This window comes from Hyperoodon ampullatus (genome assembly GCF_949752795.1).
Source record: "Hyperoodon ampullatus genome assembly, chromosome: 11".
Classification (NCBI taxonomy): domain Eukaryota; kingdom Metazoa; phylum Chordata; class Mammalia; order Artiodactyla; family Ziphiidae; genus Hyperoodon; species Hyperoodon ampullatus.
The window spans coordinates 89,999,229-90,012,634 of record NC_136924.1 but is presented as its reverse complement, the minus strand read 5'-3'; the positions used below and the strand labels follow the sequence as shown (position 1 = coordinate 90,012,634).

Below are 13,406 nucleotides of genomic sequence, written 5' to 3'. Positions count from 1 at the left end.
GACTTACACAGGAATTTAGACTGATGGGAATCACCATGTTAAACAAGAAGTTACCTAATGCTACTGACATGGCCTGTTACCAAGTGAAGAAGAGTAAATCATGCTTAAATGTCTCTTCACCAGAAAACATTCCCTGGCACTGAAGAGCCACCTGTCACTCTCTAGTCCATCCTGTCCCCTTCCCCAGCTTTTTTTTTCATCATCACGCATTACCACCCAACATAATAGCTATTTATTACTTGATTTTCTCTCTCCCCACATCAGAAAGTCAACTTCATAAGAAACGAGACTGCTTTCTTCTCTGTTGGGTTCCAGATCCTGGAACAACATCTAGCACAGAGTAGTCCATGAGAAACACTTATGGAATGGTGAACAAATACTTGCCATGCAGTGACTTAGTTTTTATTTCATGGAACTGAAACAATGAAGAAGTTTACAAGTTTGAATCACGCTCTGATCAATTCAGTGAACGGTACTTTACCATCTGATTGGAATTGTGTGTAGGTTGAGTACCTGATACCCATCACTTCCTCATTCACCTCCCCTGTCCCCCAAAACTGCATTTCTGCTGCACTGGTGAGTTTTTTTTGTTGTTGTTGTTGTTGTTTTTTGCGGTACGCGGGCCTCTCACTGTTGTGACCTCTCCCGTTGCAGAGCACAGGCTCTGGATGCACAGGCTCAGCGGCCATGGCTCACGGGCCCAGCTGCTCCATGGCATGTGGGATCCTCCGGGACCGGGGCATGAACCCATGACCCCTGCATCGGCAGGCAGACTCTCAACCCCTGCGCCACCAGGGAAGCCCTGCACTAGTCAGTTTTGATGAACTGCCTACCTAAGTTCCTCAGCTCAGAACTTGGAGTTAATTTCTGTCCTTCCATCATATTTGTGACCTTACATAGTTGACAAGTTTTTATGGTTTTACGTTCTTTCCTGGATTGACACTTCTCCATCACCTAGACCAACATCCTGAGATTTTCTGTTCTCTCTCTAACCTCTCACTGTGATTGTCAGTCCTGTTTATTGAAGCATTTCACAAATGTGTTCATAATATCTTCAGTAACTCCTTCTTGTCTAGAAGAGCAACCTGAACTTTCCAGCCTAAATTTCTAGACTGTTCATCAACTTGATCTCTATTCCATATCAAACAAATTTGATATTTCCCCAACATTGCTTGCAATCATGTCACTCCCAAACTTTTGTAGATCTATTTCTTTTTTGTTATGTAAAGAAGCACAGTGTAGCGTTAAATTCATTCATATTTTAGCATGTAGCTGTACTTCATAATATGGAAATCATGTCTTCAAGTGTAATCTTAATTATTATATGACTAATTAAAAGACCACCTTTTGATGAAAACATTTCTCAATTATTCTACATGAACTTCAAAACAACTTTTTAGCACATTTCACTTTAGTTGTGAAGCAAATGAACTTCATATTTCACATAGAATTTGTCACAACTTTTGGCTTGTGGTAGGAAGGGGGGAAAGGAGGGCATTCTGCAGAGTACAGAAGGCAGACATTTAAAGAGATAATTATTATAAAGTATAATCAGTGCAATGATAAAAGTATCAAAGCATCCTCTAACACACACACACACACACACACACAGACACACATACACACACACTTAGTAGTATCCCTCAAATAATACAGAGAATAAACTAAATTGAAACAATATTCTTAGTTCATTTATTACATCTTATGCTAAAGACAAAGTGGGTATAGCATAAATCAAATGTTCTAATAAAAATCCACTAAAATAAGTTGTAAAACAATCCAGTCAGATGTGGACACTCACCTAGAAAATGCAGAAATAAGCAAACCTGTACCAGTTGGTTTCTTCCTAGACATACATCAGCAAGACATCCTGCAAACACCGGGGTAAGGATCGAGGTTCCAATAAAATACAAGTTCAAAATGGCGGCCTGGTAATTGTGATAGCCAAGCTTGACTGTGCAAAAGGGGATCATATTGAATTTTTTTCACAGAGTATGATGAAGACCAATAACCAATATGTCTTATGGTTTTCTCCTTCTCAATGCTGTGATTTAAGGGTACTTTCTCATTGGTGTTTTTAAAGCCTGTAACAGACATGACTACCCTCCTTGAAGACTACTTATGCTAGTGGTTTGAACTTGGTGATTTTTCCCCCACTCCTCTAATGAAAAAATAAATAAGATCTTTGCTTTGAATTTCACAACTCCATGCTAATTTTCATACGGCTTTTTTGCACATTAGTGTTGTTCATTTTGATGATCCAAGAGCACAAAAGAAGAGACATGAGTATTTAAACCATGGTAGCTCAGTGTAGCTAAATCTGATTTGTTCGTCTAATTACTTAGAGGCTAAATTAGGCTCTTCCTCCAAAATTATATTGAATTACATGAATCCAGTTGCATACGTGTGGAAACTCATCTGCCTCACACTGATAAAGTTTAAATACAGAGGCAGAAGAAGCAGTTTTTCAGGAGAATTTGAGCACTAGATCAAGAAATAATTTGAGTCTAATAATTTCTGATACTTTAATTAAACAAGCCAGAACAGTACCAAGAGATAAAGCGCAAAAGAAAATCTGTTTTGAGGGGGCAGGATATCTTATCATTATTACATTTCTTGTTATTTTTGGTTGGAATTCTGATAAGAAAGCTAATTAGGTAACAAAAGTGCTAGTACATTTAGGTAACAAGCAGAGTTTGCAAGAAAGTAATTTAAGTGCACTAATGAAAAGAGAAAATATTAAACAAAACCCGTCTTCCTTTAAGTTGACCCCAGGCTTGTAGAACAGCCTCTCGGAGGAAATCAGAATGAAAGGCACCATTTGACTCATTATTAGTCAGCAACAGGGGTACAGCAACTATCCTACACATGCTTTGGGGAATATCCGATCTGGTATCACCCTGACCCTTCAGCTGGGTGAACGGATGTTAACATTCTGTTTCGGAAAGCAGAAGAGCACAAATTAAGCTAAAAAAGCAGCCGTAAAAGGGAACATTTTAACAGTTAGGGTTTTAGCAGCAAGGACATAGGAAGACAAGGGAATGGAATTATTGGGTCAAAGTCATAATAATTCAAAACATAGGGGGTGAGTACAGGAATGTTATTTTCATGTTGGAGTCAAAAGCAAAAGACTGATAAAAGCTTTTGACTCTGATTCTTACCTTTAACCTGAGAGATTGGGTGCAAAACACTTTGTGTTGACCTCTTCTAAGAGTCTCTTTGTAATGGCGGCTATTTTCATCCACTCAGCATCACTTCTCCCCCCTTTGGTAACAATGCCCTGTTTTTCCTTTGTATAGAGTGATCATGCAATTTATTATCCAAATTTGGACACGTTTGTGAGTGAAAATGATGCGACTTATAGTTATTCCTAAAAAACAGATACACACTGGGATTGTCTAGGGCAAACCCCAACCTGTAGTCATCCTACCTTTGGAGAATGACATCCGTCTATACTTGAGATCCTGGTGGGGCTTTCTTCTGGCCAAGGGGATCAGTACATTGTCTAAGATAGTACTTTTGCTTTTTTCCACAGGAATTTTAATCATAAGTGGAATGACAAGATTAGAGATGGTAGAAGCTGAGTCAGATGGCCTTACCAAAAAGGGATTGCCCACGTGGCCCTGATGGAGAACTCAGTGCCACCATGGTCCTTATCCTTTAAGGAGACATGATTAGTTTTTCCTTCTATGAAGGACTCAATTTCCAATCAATTTTGGTTTAACTTAGCCCCATTAGGTTTCTGTGACTTACAAAGAGTCCTCAGTGATACTTTGTTTTTATTTGCTGCAAATGGAAGGGAAAGTTGGTCCCCAGCCACTGGCTGATATATTTAGCCAGTATCTGACAAAGGTCTCCTGCAGTGTGATTTCGCAAGCAGGGTAGCACCGCCTCTTCCTGGGGCCTGATGATGACTGAGTTTGACTTCTGTGCATCCTTACCCAAGAACATGACACACGTGGTGGGGACCTGTCGTGTGAGGGTGGTTATTCAGGGACAGCAACAGTATTTGCTGAGTAGTGTTGAAACAATAACAAAGCATCGCTTTCTTATTGGTATTTCTCAATACCAAGCTCAGAATGAGCTTAAAGGACAGGTTCCAACTTCACTTGAGAATAACACTTGGCACGATATATTGCATACCATCTTTATCAACACACTTGAGCACTTAAGTGGGAACTTAGGCATACTTTAGCTTTATGCAACCCTATCCTACCCCCAACGCCCTCGGGCTTGTTCTCTGCCCCTCCCCCTCTGTGCCACCTTTAATAAAGTGATATTTTTCCTCCATTATAGAAACAGGTATGCACATTAGATACAATTTGGAAAATGTCTCAAAATAGAAGAAAAAAACGAACAGTGAATGTATTTGAAGCATTTCTTCTGATGTTGTCCCCTCATGGCTAGTTTTTATTAGTAGGCTTTAAATATTTAAGTAGTATAATTATATAAAATTACTGTATAATATGTTTTCTACCCCTTTTGTAAGTAATGTTGTAAGCACTTTAACATGCCATTGTGAATTTTTTTTCTTTTTTTTCTTTTTTCTGTACACGGGCCTCTCACTGTTGTGGCCTCTCCCGTTGCGGAGCACAGGCTCCGGACGCGCAGGCTCAGTGGCCATGGCTCACGGGCCCAGCCGCTCCGCGGCATGTGGGATCCTCCCAGACCAGGGCACGAACCCTTGTCCCCTGCATCGGCAGGCGGACTCCCAACCACTGCGCCACCGGGAAGCCCCATTGTGAACTTTTTATAAACATTAATTTTTATGGTTGGGTTAATAGATAGTCAGAAGCTTATTTGATGACCTAATGACTACCCATAATTTTTACTGAGCACCCAGAACCTGAATGCTTCTGATCCCATAATGGTTGCATTGGGAACATACCAGAAATGTAAGCCCTGCTTTTAAAGAGGCTGGTTTTTTTGTTTGTTTGTTTTGTTTTGTTTTGTTTTGCGGTACGCGGGCCTCTCACTGTTGTGGAGCACAGGCTCCCGTTGTGGAGCACAGGCTCCGGACGTGCAGGCTCAGTGGCCATGGCTCACGGGCCCAGCCGCTCCGCGGCATGTGGGATCTTCCCGGACCGGGGCACGAACCCAGGTCCCCTGCATCGGCAGGCGGACTCTCAACCACTGCGCCACCAGGGGAGCCCTAAGGAGGCTATTTTTAACAATGCAGGATTAAAAAGCATTTCTATAAAATATCTCCAAGTTGATTATGAATTTTGAGAAAACTGTAGCGTCTTCCAAAATGATTTTACAGCGTGTTGCTATAATACTTTCAAATCTTATGTGTACTTACAGGATAACTTTTCATAGGTCCTCCAAACACTTAATAAATTGTTTTTTTTTCTTTTTAGACAATGTTTTTCACATAAATTTATTTATTTATTTATTTTGGCTGCATTGGGTCTTCATTGCTGTGCATGGGCTTTCTCTCTAGTTGCAGAGAGCGGTGACTACTCTTCGTTGTGGTGCGCGGGTTTCTCACTGCTGTGGCTTCTCTTGTGGCGGAGCACGGGCTCTAGGGACACGGGCTTCAGTAGTTGTGGCTCGTGGGCTCTAGAGCACAAGCTCATTAGTTGTGGTGCATGGGCTTAGTTGCTCCGTGGCATGTGGGATCCTGGACAAGGGCTCAAACCCGTGTCCCTGCATTGGCAGGCAGATTCTTAACCACTGCACCACCAGGGAAGTCCCTTAATAAGTGTTTTTAAGGGAAGATTTTTCTAGCTCAATAATTCTCTGTAAATGGTATGCACAAAGGTCAGTGGAAGATATTTATTCTTTTAGGCCTATCGATTCCATTTAATTCCATTGACTATGAAGTTTCATAGCTGATTTGAAAACAATGTCAAGAACATGGGGATTGGTCTTACTATAATTTAACTATTAAAAACTGTGCATCAAAGACTTGTTGGAGGGCAATTTGTGCTTCATCGTCCGGTTGTAAAGTGGAACTGGAAATGTACACATTGCGCTATGGATTCGTTTTGGGAAAAAGACATTCTGTGTGTTAACCTCTACTCCTCTATTATAAAGAGGCTCCTGCAGTTGTATAATATCTATACCTCCATCCTTCTGTCAAGTGTGGAGGAGATTTACTTCCGCCCCCCCACAGATCATAGCTCATACAGTCCCAAGAACATAGAAAATGTACCACCATTCTCCTTTCTCTGAGAATAACTAAGAATGAAGGCCATTGCACTCCTAAGGGCTTTTTCCTCTACTGTGCAATGATTATTATGACTCTTGATGTTGCATTGAAGTCTACATAGAAGGTGTATTTGTATAAAGTAAGAAAGGTAGGAATGAGTTATAGCATGTACATTGTAATAGTTAATCTTCTGGGTCAACTTGGCTGAGCCACTATACCTAGATATCTGGTCAAACATTATTCTGGATGTTTGTGTGACGGTGTTTTTGGATGTGATTTATTAATACATTTAAATCAGTAATTTGAGTAAAGCAGCTTGCTTCATCCAATCAGCTGAAGACCTGAGTAGAGCAAAAGGCTAATTCCCCCAGAGGAAGAAGAATTCTCTAGCAGATTGCCTTTGAACTTCACCTGCAGTATCGGCTCTTCCAGATTTTCCAGCAGACTAACTATGGACTCGAACTCTAAATCTTTTCTTAGTCTCCAGCCCACCAGCCCCCTCGATCAGATTTTAGACTCCACAAATCTCCATAGTCATGTGAGCCAATTCCTTAAAATGAGACTCTTACTATATATTTGCACTTCCTATTGGTTCTCTTTCTCTGGAGAATCCTGACTTCTACTTCTACTACTTCTAATAGTGCCCCTATTTTTCTTACTGCTTTGATCAAGAATGAAAAAGAAAGACAAACTTAAGAATAGGGAATTGATAGCTCTCAGTTCTGTATGTTTAACTGAAACATCTCTCCTGGGTTCCTGGTAAATGGGTGGACCTCTCCCTCTAGATTTCTACTGAAAAGGCAAACTCATCACATTCTAAGCTTAACTCATTATCTTCTTTCCAGATCCTTCGTCTCTTGCTCTACTTTCTAGTTCATGACTCAAATATTCAAACTAGACTATGTCTTCAACTCTTCATTTCTTCCTTATCTATTATATCTACCTTTTTCCAGAAAGTTTTTATTGAGTACCTACCATGTGCCAGGAACTATCCTCGACTTTGGGGGCAGGCAGTGCTATCAATCCAACCTGTTAAATATTTCACAAATCCATCTTTTTCCTTCACCATTTCTGCTTTATCTTAGCTTGAGCTGTTAACCTTTCTCCTTGCACCACTGCTCCAACATTGCCTCCTTCTACGTCAAACCTCAGTCATTTGTACATCACTGTCATCAGTTTGTGTACTCTCTTGCCCCTCTGACTGTCCTGAGTTATGCCATATTGATACTAATTACTTAATAGTCATTTAAAATGATTTACTTTCAAAAATAAAGTAAGCCTATTTAACAAGGAAATTTAAAATGATTACCATAAATGGAATCACTTGCCATAAATAGAAGGTAAAAATAAATATTATAATGTTAATTAAAAATAACAGTTAATATTTATTAAGTGCTTTCTGGGTCATGCTCTGTTCTAAGCATTCATTCACTTATCTTTGAAACCATCTTAGGCAGTAAATACTATTTTTATGAAGCCTCTATTATAGTAATGGAAACTAAGGCACAGAATGTAAATAACTTATTCAAGATAATTAATATATAGGAGAGCAGGGACTTGAACCTATGTGACCTGAGTCCAGAGTCTACAGTCATAAGATGCTTCTTCTTTTATGTGATAAAAAAAGATTGGAAGATAATGCATAAGCAACCACTTTCATAGGGTTCCATGTTATTTAATGCTCAATCCACATATCACCTAAAATCATTTCCAATTCCAAGATATTGGAAAACACTCCTGTATTTAAATCTCCATAAAGGCCCTGGAGGTTTTTTTTAAATCTGAATTTGATCAATTTGATCTTCTGCTTAAGGTTTGAGAACAATTTCTTTAGACTATGGAATCCCATTACAAATTCTTTGCTGGCACATAGAGCCCTTTATGATCAAGTTCCTGACTTGTAACAAGAATCTCCCTTTGCAGTTCTGCCACATAGCTGGATCACATACTCACATTTGCACAACTATGGTGTGCTCTTTTATCTCTTCATGCTTTTTCACATGCTATTTCTTTTGCCTGGAATATTTTCATTTTCCATTCACTCAGGGAACCTCTTCATTTTTTAAACCCCAGCATAAGTATCACACTCTCAGTAAAAGTTCTTTTGATTCTCTGGCCATGATTAAAATGTCTACAAATAACAAATGCTGGAGAGGGTGTGGAGAAAAGGGAGCCCTCCTACACTGCTGGTGGGAATGTAAATTAGTGCAGTCACTGTGGAGAACAGTATGGAGGTTTCTTAAAAAACGAAAAATAGAACTACCATATGATCCAGCAATCCCACTCCTGGGCAGACAAAATACATATCCAGACAAAATTCTAATATGAAAAGATACATGCACCCCAATGTTCATAGCAGCACTGTTTACAGTAGCCAAGATATGGAAGTAAACTAAATGTCCATTGACAGACAAATGAATAAAGATGTGGCATATATATATACAATGGAATACTACTCAGCCATAAAAAAGAATGTAATAATGCCATTTGCAGCAACATGGATGGACCTAGAGATTATCACACTAAGTGAAGTTGTCAGAAAGAGAAAGACAAATACCATATGATATCACTCATATGTGGAATCTAAAATATGATAGAAATGAATTTATTTACAAAATAGAAACAGACTCATAGACATAGAAAACAAATTTATGGTTACCAAAGGGAAAAGGGGGAGGGCTAAATTAGGAGTTTGGGATTAACAGACACAAACTACTATATATAAAATAGATAAACAACAAAGTCCTACTGTATAGCACAGAGAACTATATTTAATGTCCTGTAATAAACCATAATGGAAAAGAATATGAAAAAGAATATTTGTATGTATAACTGAATCAGTTTGCTGTATACCAGAAACAGACACAACATTGTGAATCAACTATACTTCTTTAAAAACAAATATTTCAAAGTTCTTTTGCTTCTCAAAGACAGTCTTCTCTGTGTTCTTAAGACATTGTGTACATCTCTCTTAATATGTAATTTTCAATTAGTTTGCATTTTCTTCACTGACCATGTGTTGAGAGTAGGGGTGGTTTCACTCTTATCTTTATACCCCACTGCCTAGAACAGTGCCTGGAATATTACTTCAGTTTGTGTCTGTCTAGTGTCTGAGAGTGGTTGTGATATACCCAGACACAAATAACATTCACTCGCACAGAGCTCTACAAGAAGTGTTGCTCATTTAGTTTTTTTTTTTTTTTTAATCTGCTACCAGGATCTTGACTCTAATACTTGGGTAGAAGCCACTTGATGCCTATATATGAAAACATTTTGAATGACTATTTGACTTCTTGAGTGAATAAATGAAAGATTAGTTTAGGATTAGATGTTCTCAGGATATTGTGAAGGAAACAACAGCATTGTTATGCACCAAGTGGACCCTATCTGGCTACTAACAGTATTTATTGAGCACCTAGTAGCAGCCAGGCCCTGGGGAGCCCATGATGACAAAACAGCAAACTTGGCTGAATGGGGCTTACCACATAGTGAAAAATAGCAAAAATTAAGCAACAATTAAGCAAGAACTACAGTACAGGAGTTAAATGCTATGGTGGAGGAAGAAGAAAATGCAGCAGAGCTTATAGCAGTGCCTGTTTCCCAACCTCAGAAGTCTACAGAAAGATTTCCATGGAAGCAATACCCATGCTTGGATCCCTTAGAGGGACAGAATTCAGCCCTGAGAAAATGTATAAGGTGAGGCTTCTTCCTAACAGAGAGCATGCTCTCCATAATACAGAGCACTTTACTCTTTAAGGACCAAAAGAAGTTGTTTTTAATGGTTCAAGGCAGAAGCAGATTCAAAAGGCCTGGGTTGGGGAGCTACAGAGGTGTAAGAGAAAAGAGTGAGGAAGCTAAAGAGATAAGAAAAAACCTAGATCATAAATGACTTTATAAGATGGAAAATTTAACTGAGTCCTGAAGTCATTCCTCTTTTATATGTTGGACCTGTCAGACAGAACGAATTTCTACAATAAAGCAGGGTGTAAAGGACTAAAGTCTTTCATACCAAATCATTTTTTTCCACTCATGATCAGAAGTATGGGCACAAGTTAAGAGGTATTGACAAGACTCAGTAATTCCTAGCTACTTCTTTTACTACCACCACTACCCAAAATACTAGTGTAGTAATCTAGGAAAGAATGAATGGAAAAAAGAAGTGCTAGGATTTGCTAGAAAATTGGAGGCAGAGTCTTTAGGATGAATTGGATGTGTGGTATGAAGAAGTAAGAGTATCAAGGATGATGAGTAGGACCTAGAATAGACATTGCAGTGGATAGAGGTGCTACTCAACACTAAGGAACAGAACTGGGGTCAAGTCATCTTTACCATTTGACATATAGAATTTGAGGCACCTGTGGAATATCCAATCGGTGATGAAAGAGGTGAATCAAAAGCCCTTTGAGTGTGCGTGGCAAGAGTTACTTCCTGCTTTGAGTGGAAGTGAAACATAACCCCAATGACACTTTCTGTAACGATGTTAAACATTCCAAGGCAAAAGCATCTTAGAACGTTACTATTTAATCGTCTCCACTGAATACCATGTGGATTTCATGAGAATTTATGGGGTGCTATGTAATACCTTTGAAAAGCACCTAGAGAAGACTATAGGAGACCATAGTCTCTGCTAAACATACCCCAGAACAATAACCTTCAGAAAAGCTTAAAGTTTTTATTAAGGTAACAAAATGGATTTGTTTTAGTTGTTTTGAAATTAATCACAAAACAGTAATCTATTTTGATTTTTGTGTGTGTGTGTGGTACGTGGGCCTCTCACTGTTGTGGCCTCTCCCGTTGCAGAGCACAGGCTCCGGACGTGCAGGCTCAGCGGCCATGGGTCACGGGTCCAGCCGCTCCACGGCATGTGGGATCTTCCCAGACCGGGGCACGAACCCATGTCCCCTGCATCTGCAGGTGGACTCTCAACCACTGCGCCACCAGGGAAGCCCTATTTTGATTTTTTTAAATAGCTGAATGGCCTTTATGTTATTTTATTTTTGTATTTGTTCCACTCGCTCCATATCCTTTTATTTTATTTTATTAAAAAAAATTTTATTGGAGTATAGTTGTTTTACAATGTTGTGTTAGTTTCTACTGTACAGAAATGTGAATCAACTATACGTATACATATATCTCCTCTTTTTTGGATTTCCTTCCCATTTAGGTCACCACAGAGCATTAGAGTTCCTTGTGCTTTATAGTAAGTTCTCATTAGTTATCTATTTTATACATAGTATCAATAGTGTATATATGTCAATCCCCATGTCCCAATTTATCCCACCACCCTGCTTTTCTCCTTGGTATCCATACATTTGTTCTCTACATCTGTGTCTCTATTCCTGCTTTGCAAATAAGATCATCTATACCATTTTTTTAGATTCCACATATATGCGTTAACATACGATATTTGTTTTTCTCTTTCTGACTTACTTCACTCTGTGTGACAGTCTCTAGGTCCATCCATGTATTTTGATTTTAATTTTAATGTTTTGAATCACTTCTTTTATTTCATGGAGTAAACTAAACAATTTGGCTGTTATTTTTAACACTAGATTATATCTTCACTAAAAGAAAAAAGTAAGCTGATGAATCACATACTATGTTAATCAGTGTGAAGGTAAAACTAATTTCTTGTCATTCACCTCAGTTTAGGGTTTTGCCTGCACCAATTTTAGGGAAGATACATAGAAGGAAATCATTAACATCTATAGTACTGACCTTGAAAACTTAAAATGTTGATGAATGTTAAAGCATCCACTTTTAAACCAATCATTCCCTTAGAATATGAGCTTGGTCATAAACTAACAGATGTGTTTTGAAAGAATGATGTCTTGCTTAAGGAAGGCATCTTACCATAGGGTGAGGGAAGATTGGAGATGTGCGTACCGGGGTAGGACTGGTGGCCTCTAAATTTTAAAATTCCTCATTTTAGATTAACTAGCACCTAATGTCGAAATTATACAATTTTAAATCCGGAAGAGGGCATTTTGGCCAAGCTCCTTGTTTGACAGTGTTTTACAACTGAAGGTCTGAGAGGTGAAGTGATTTGCCTAAGCTAACTTAACTAATTAACAGCCTGTCCTGCTATAAAATTCATGCCCCTTTGTTGCCAGTCCAATTTTATTTCTATAGCATTGTAGTTGGGTAAAAAAATCTGTCTTAGAGCTCTGAAGGTTGAGTATCTTGAAAATTAGAAATTGACCTGGACCTGTAAAGTTTATGCTCAATCAAGTCCATAATATTGTAGAAATGCTTTTAGACCCAGTTCTCCTACTAACTACACACATTTGAACAATAAACGTAACTTCTCAGGACCTCAGTTTCCTTATATGGTGACCAATGGCTTTGGATTACATGATATTTAGGGCGCTTTCTAGTTTTCTGATTCTAATTTCCCTTGCTAAAAACCCTGGAAATTTACAAGAAATATATCCTTTTCACAGTAGTAATAGAATTGCCTTTCTATAAATTTTACTTTTCATATATGTAAACTCTGCACAGGGCATAAGTAAGATTTAACTACTTTAAAAGATGCAATTACAATGGTTATGGCTAGATTTCTATCTTGGTAGTACTGTCCCTGTGGATCCAATTTGAGAGGTGGGAAGGTAAAAAGCAAAGGAAGAGCTACTTATCTCTCTCTCACTCTCTGGACCCAAGAGTTAAAAAATTTTCCCTGTCCTTTCAAAATTTATGCAGGAGAAAAAACAGAAAATTTAAAAATATATAATTATAAATGGCACTTTGATTCTTATTTCATTGTTTCTTCAAACTCTGCAAATTTTATTCTGGGGACTTTATTCAAACACATGTAATTACCTAAGCTAAGCAGTTTTTCATACTTTCAGAGCTCTTGCATTATTGCACCTGTATGACGGCTTTATAATTCAGTAGTAATTGAACAGCAATTATTTTTCATGATGCATGTACATTTTTATATCAGATTGTTGGCAGATATTCTTTATGATGATGTCGTTTTCACTAATGAGGAAATTAGAGCGAGTTATCTCATAGAGTGAGATGTCTTTTTCTGACTCTTTTCCTAGCTCTTGATATTGGATTTTAGAAAGTTTTTGAATTGCGAAGCAGCATATACAAATGGGAACAATGTTATCTCTGAATCCATGGAGCACAGGGGCTGTGGTGAAATACTTTATAGGGCTAGTAAGATCCTGTCTATCTTGTCCATGTGATGGACTCTGATATTAAGCTTATATATGCATCTATGTATGTATTTACATTGTAAATATCT

The 13,406-nt window shown here is 38.4% G+C and overlaps 1 protein-coding gene across 1 annotated transcript in view; it reads right to left on the bottom strand.

The window, feature by feature from the left end:
• SLC15A5 (solute carrier family 15 member 5) overlaps positions 1–2,097 on the bottom strand; it is a gene marked incomplete at both ends in the record, with an annotated part of 72,379 nt that extends 70,282 nt beyond the window's left edge. Inside the window, 2 exon segments of the mRNA XM_079714973.1 lie at positions 1,802–1,977; positions 1,979–2,097. Of these exon segments, the coding sequence (XP_079571099.1) occupies positions 1,802–1,977; positions 1,979–2,097 (295 nt within the window).
• Between the last annotated feature and the right edge of the window lie 11,309 nt (positions 2,098–13,406).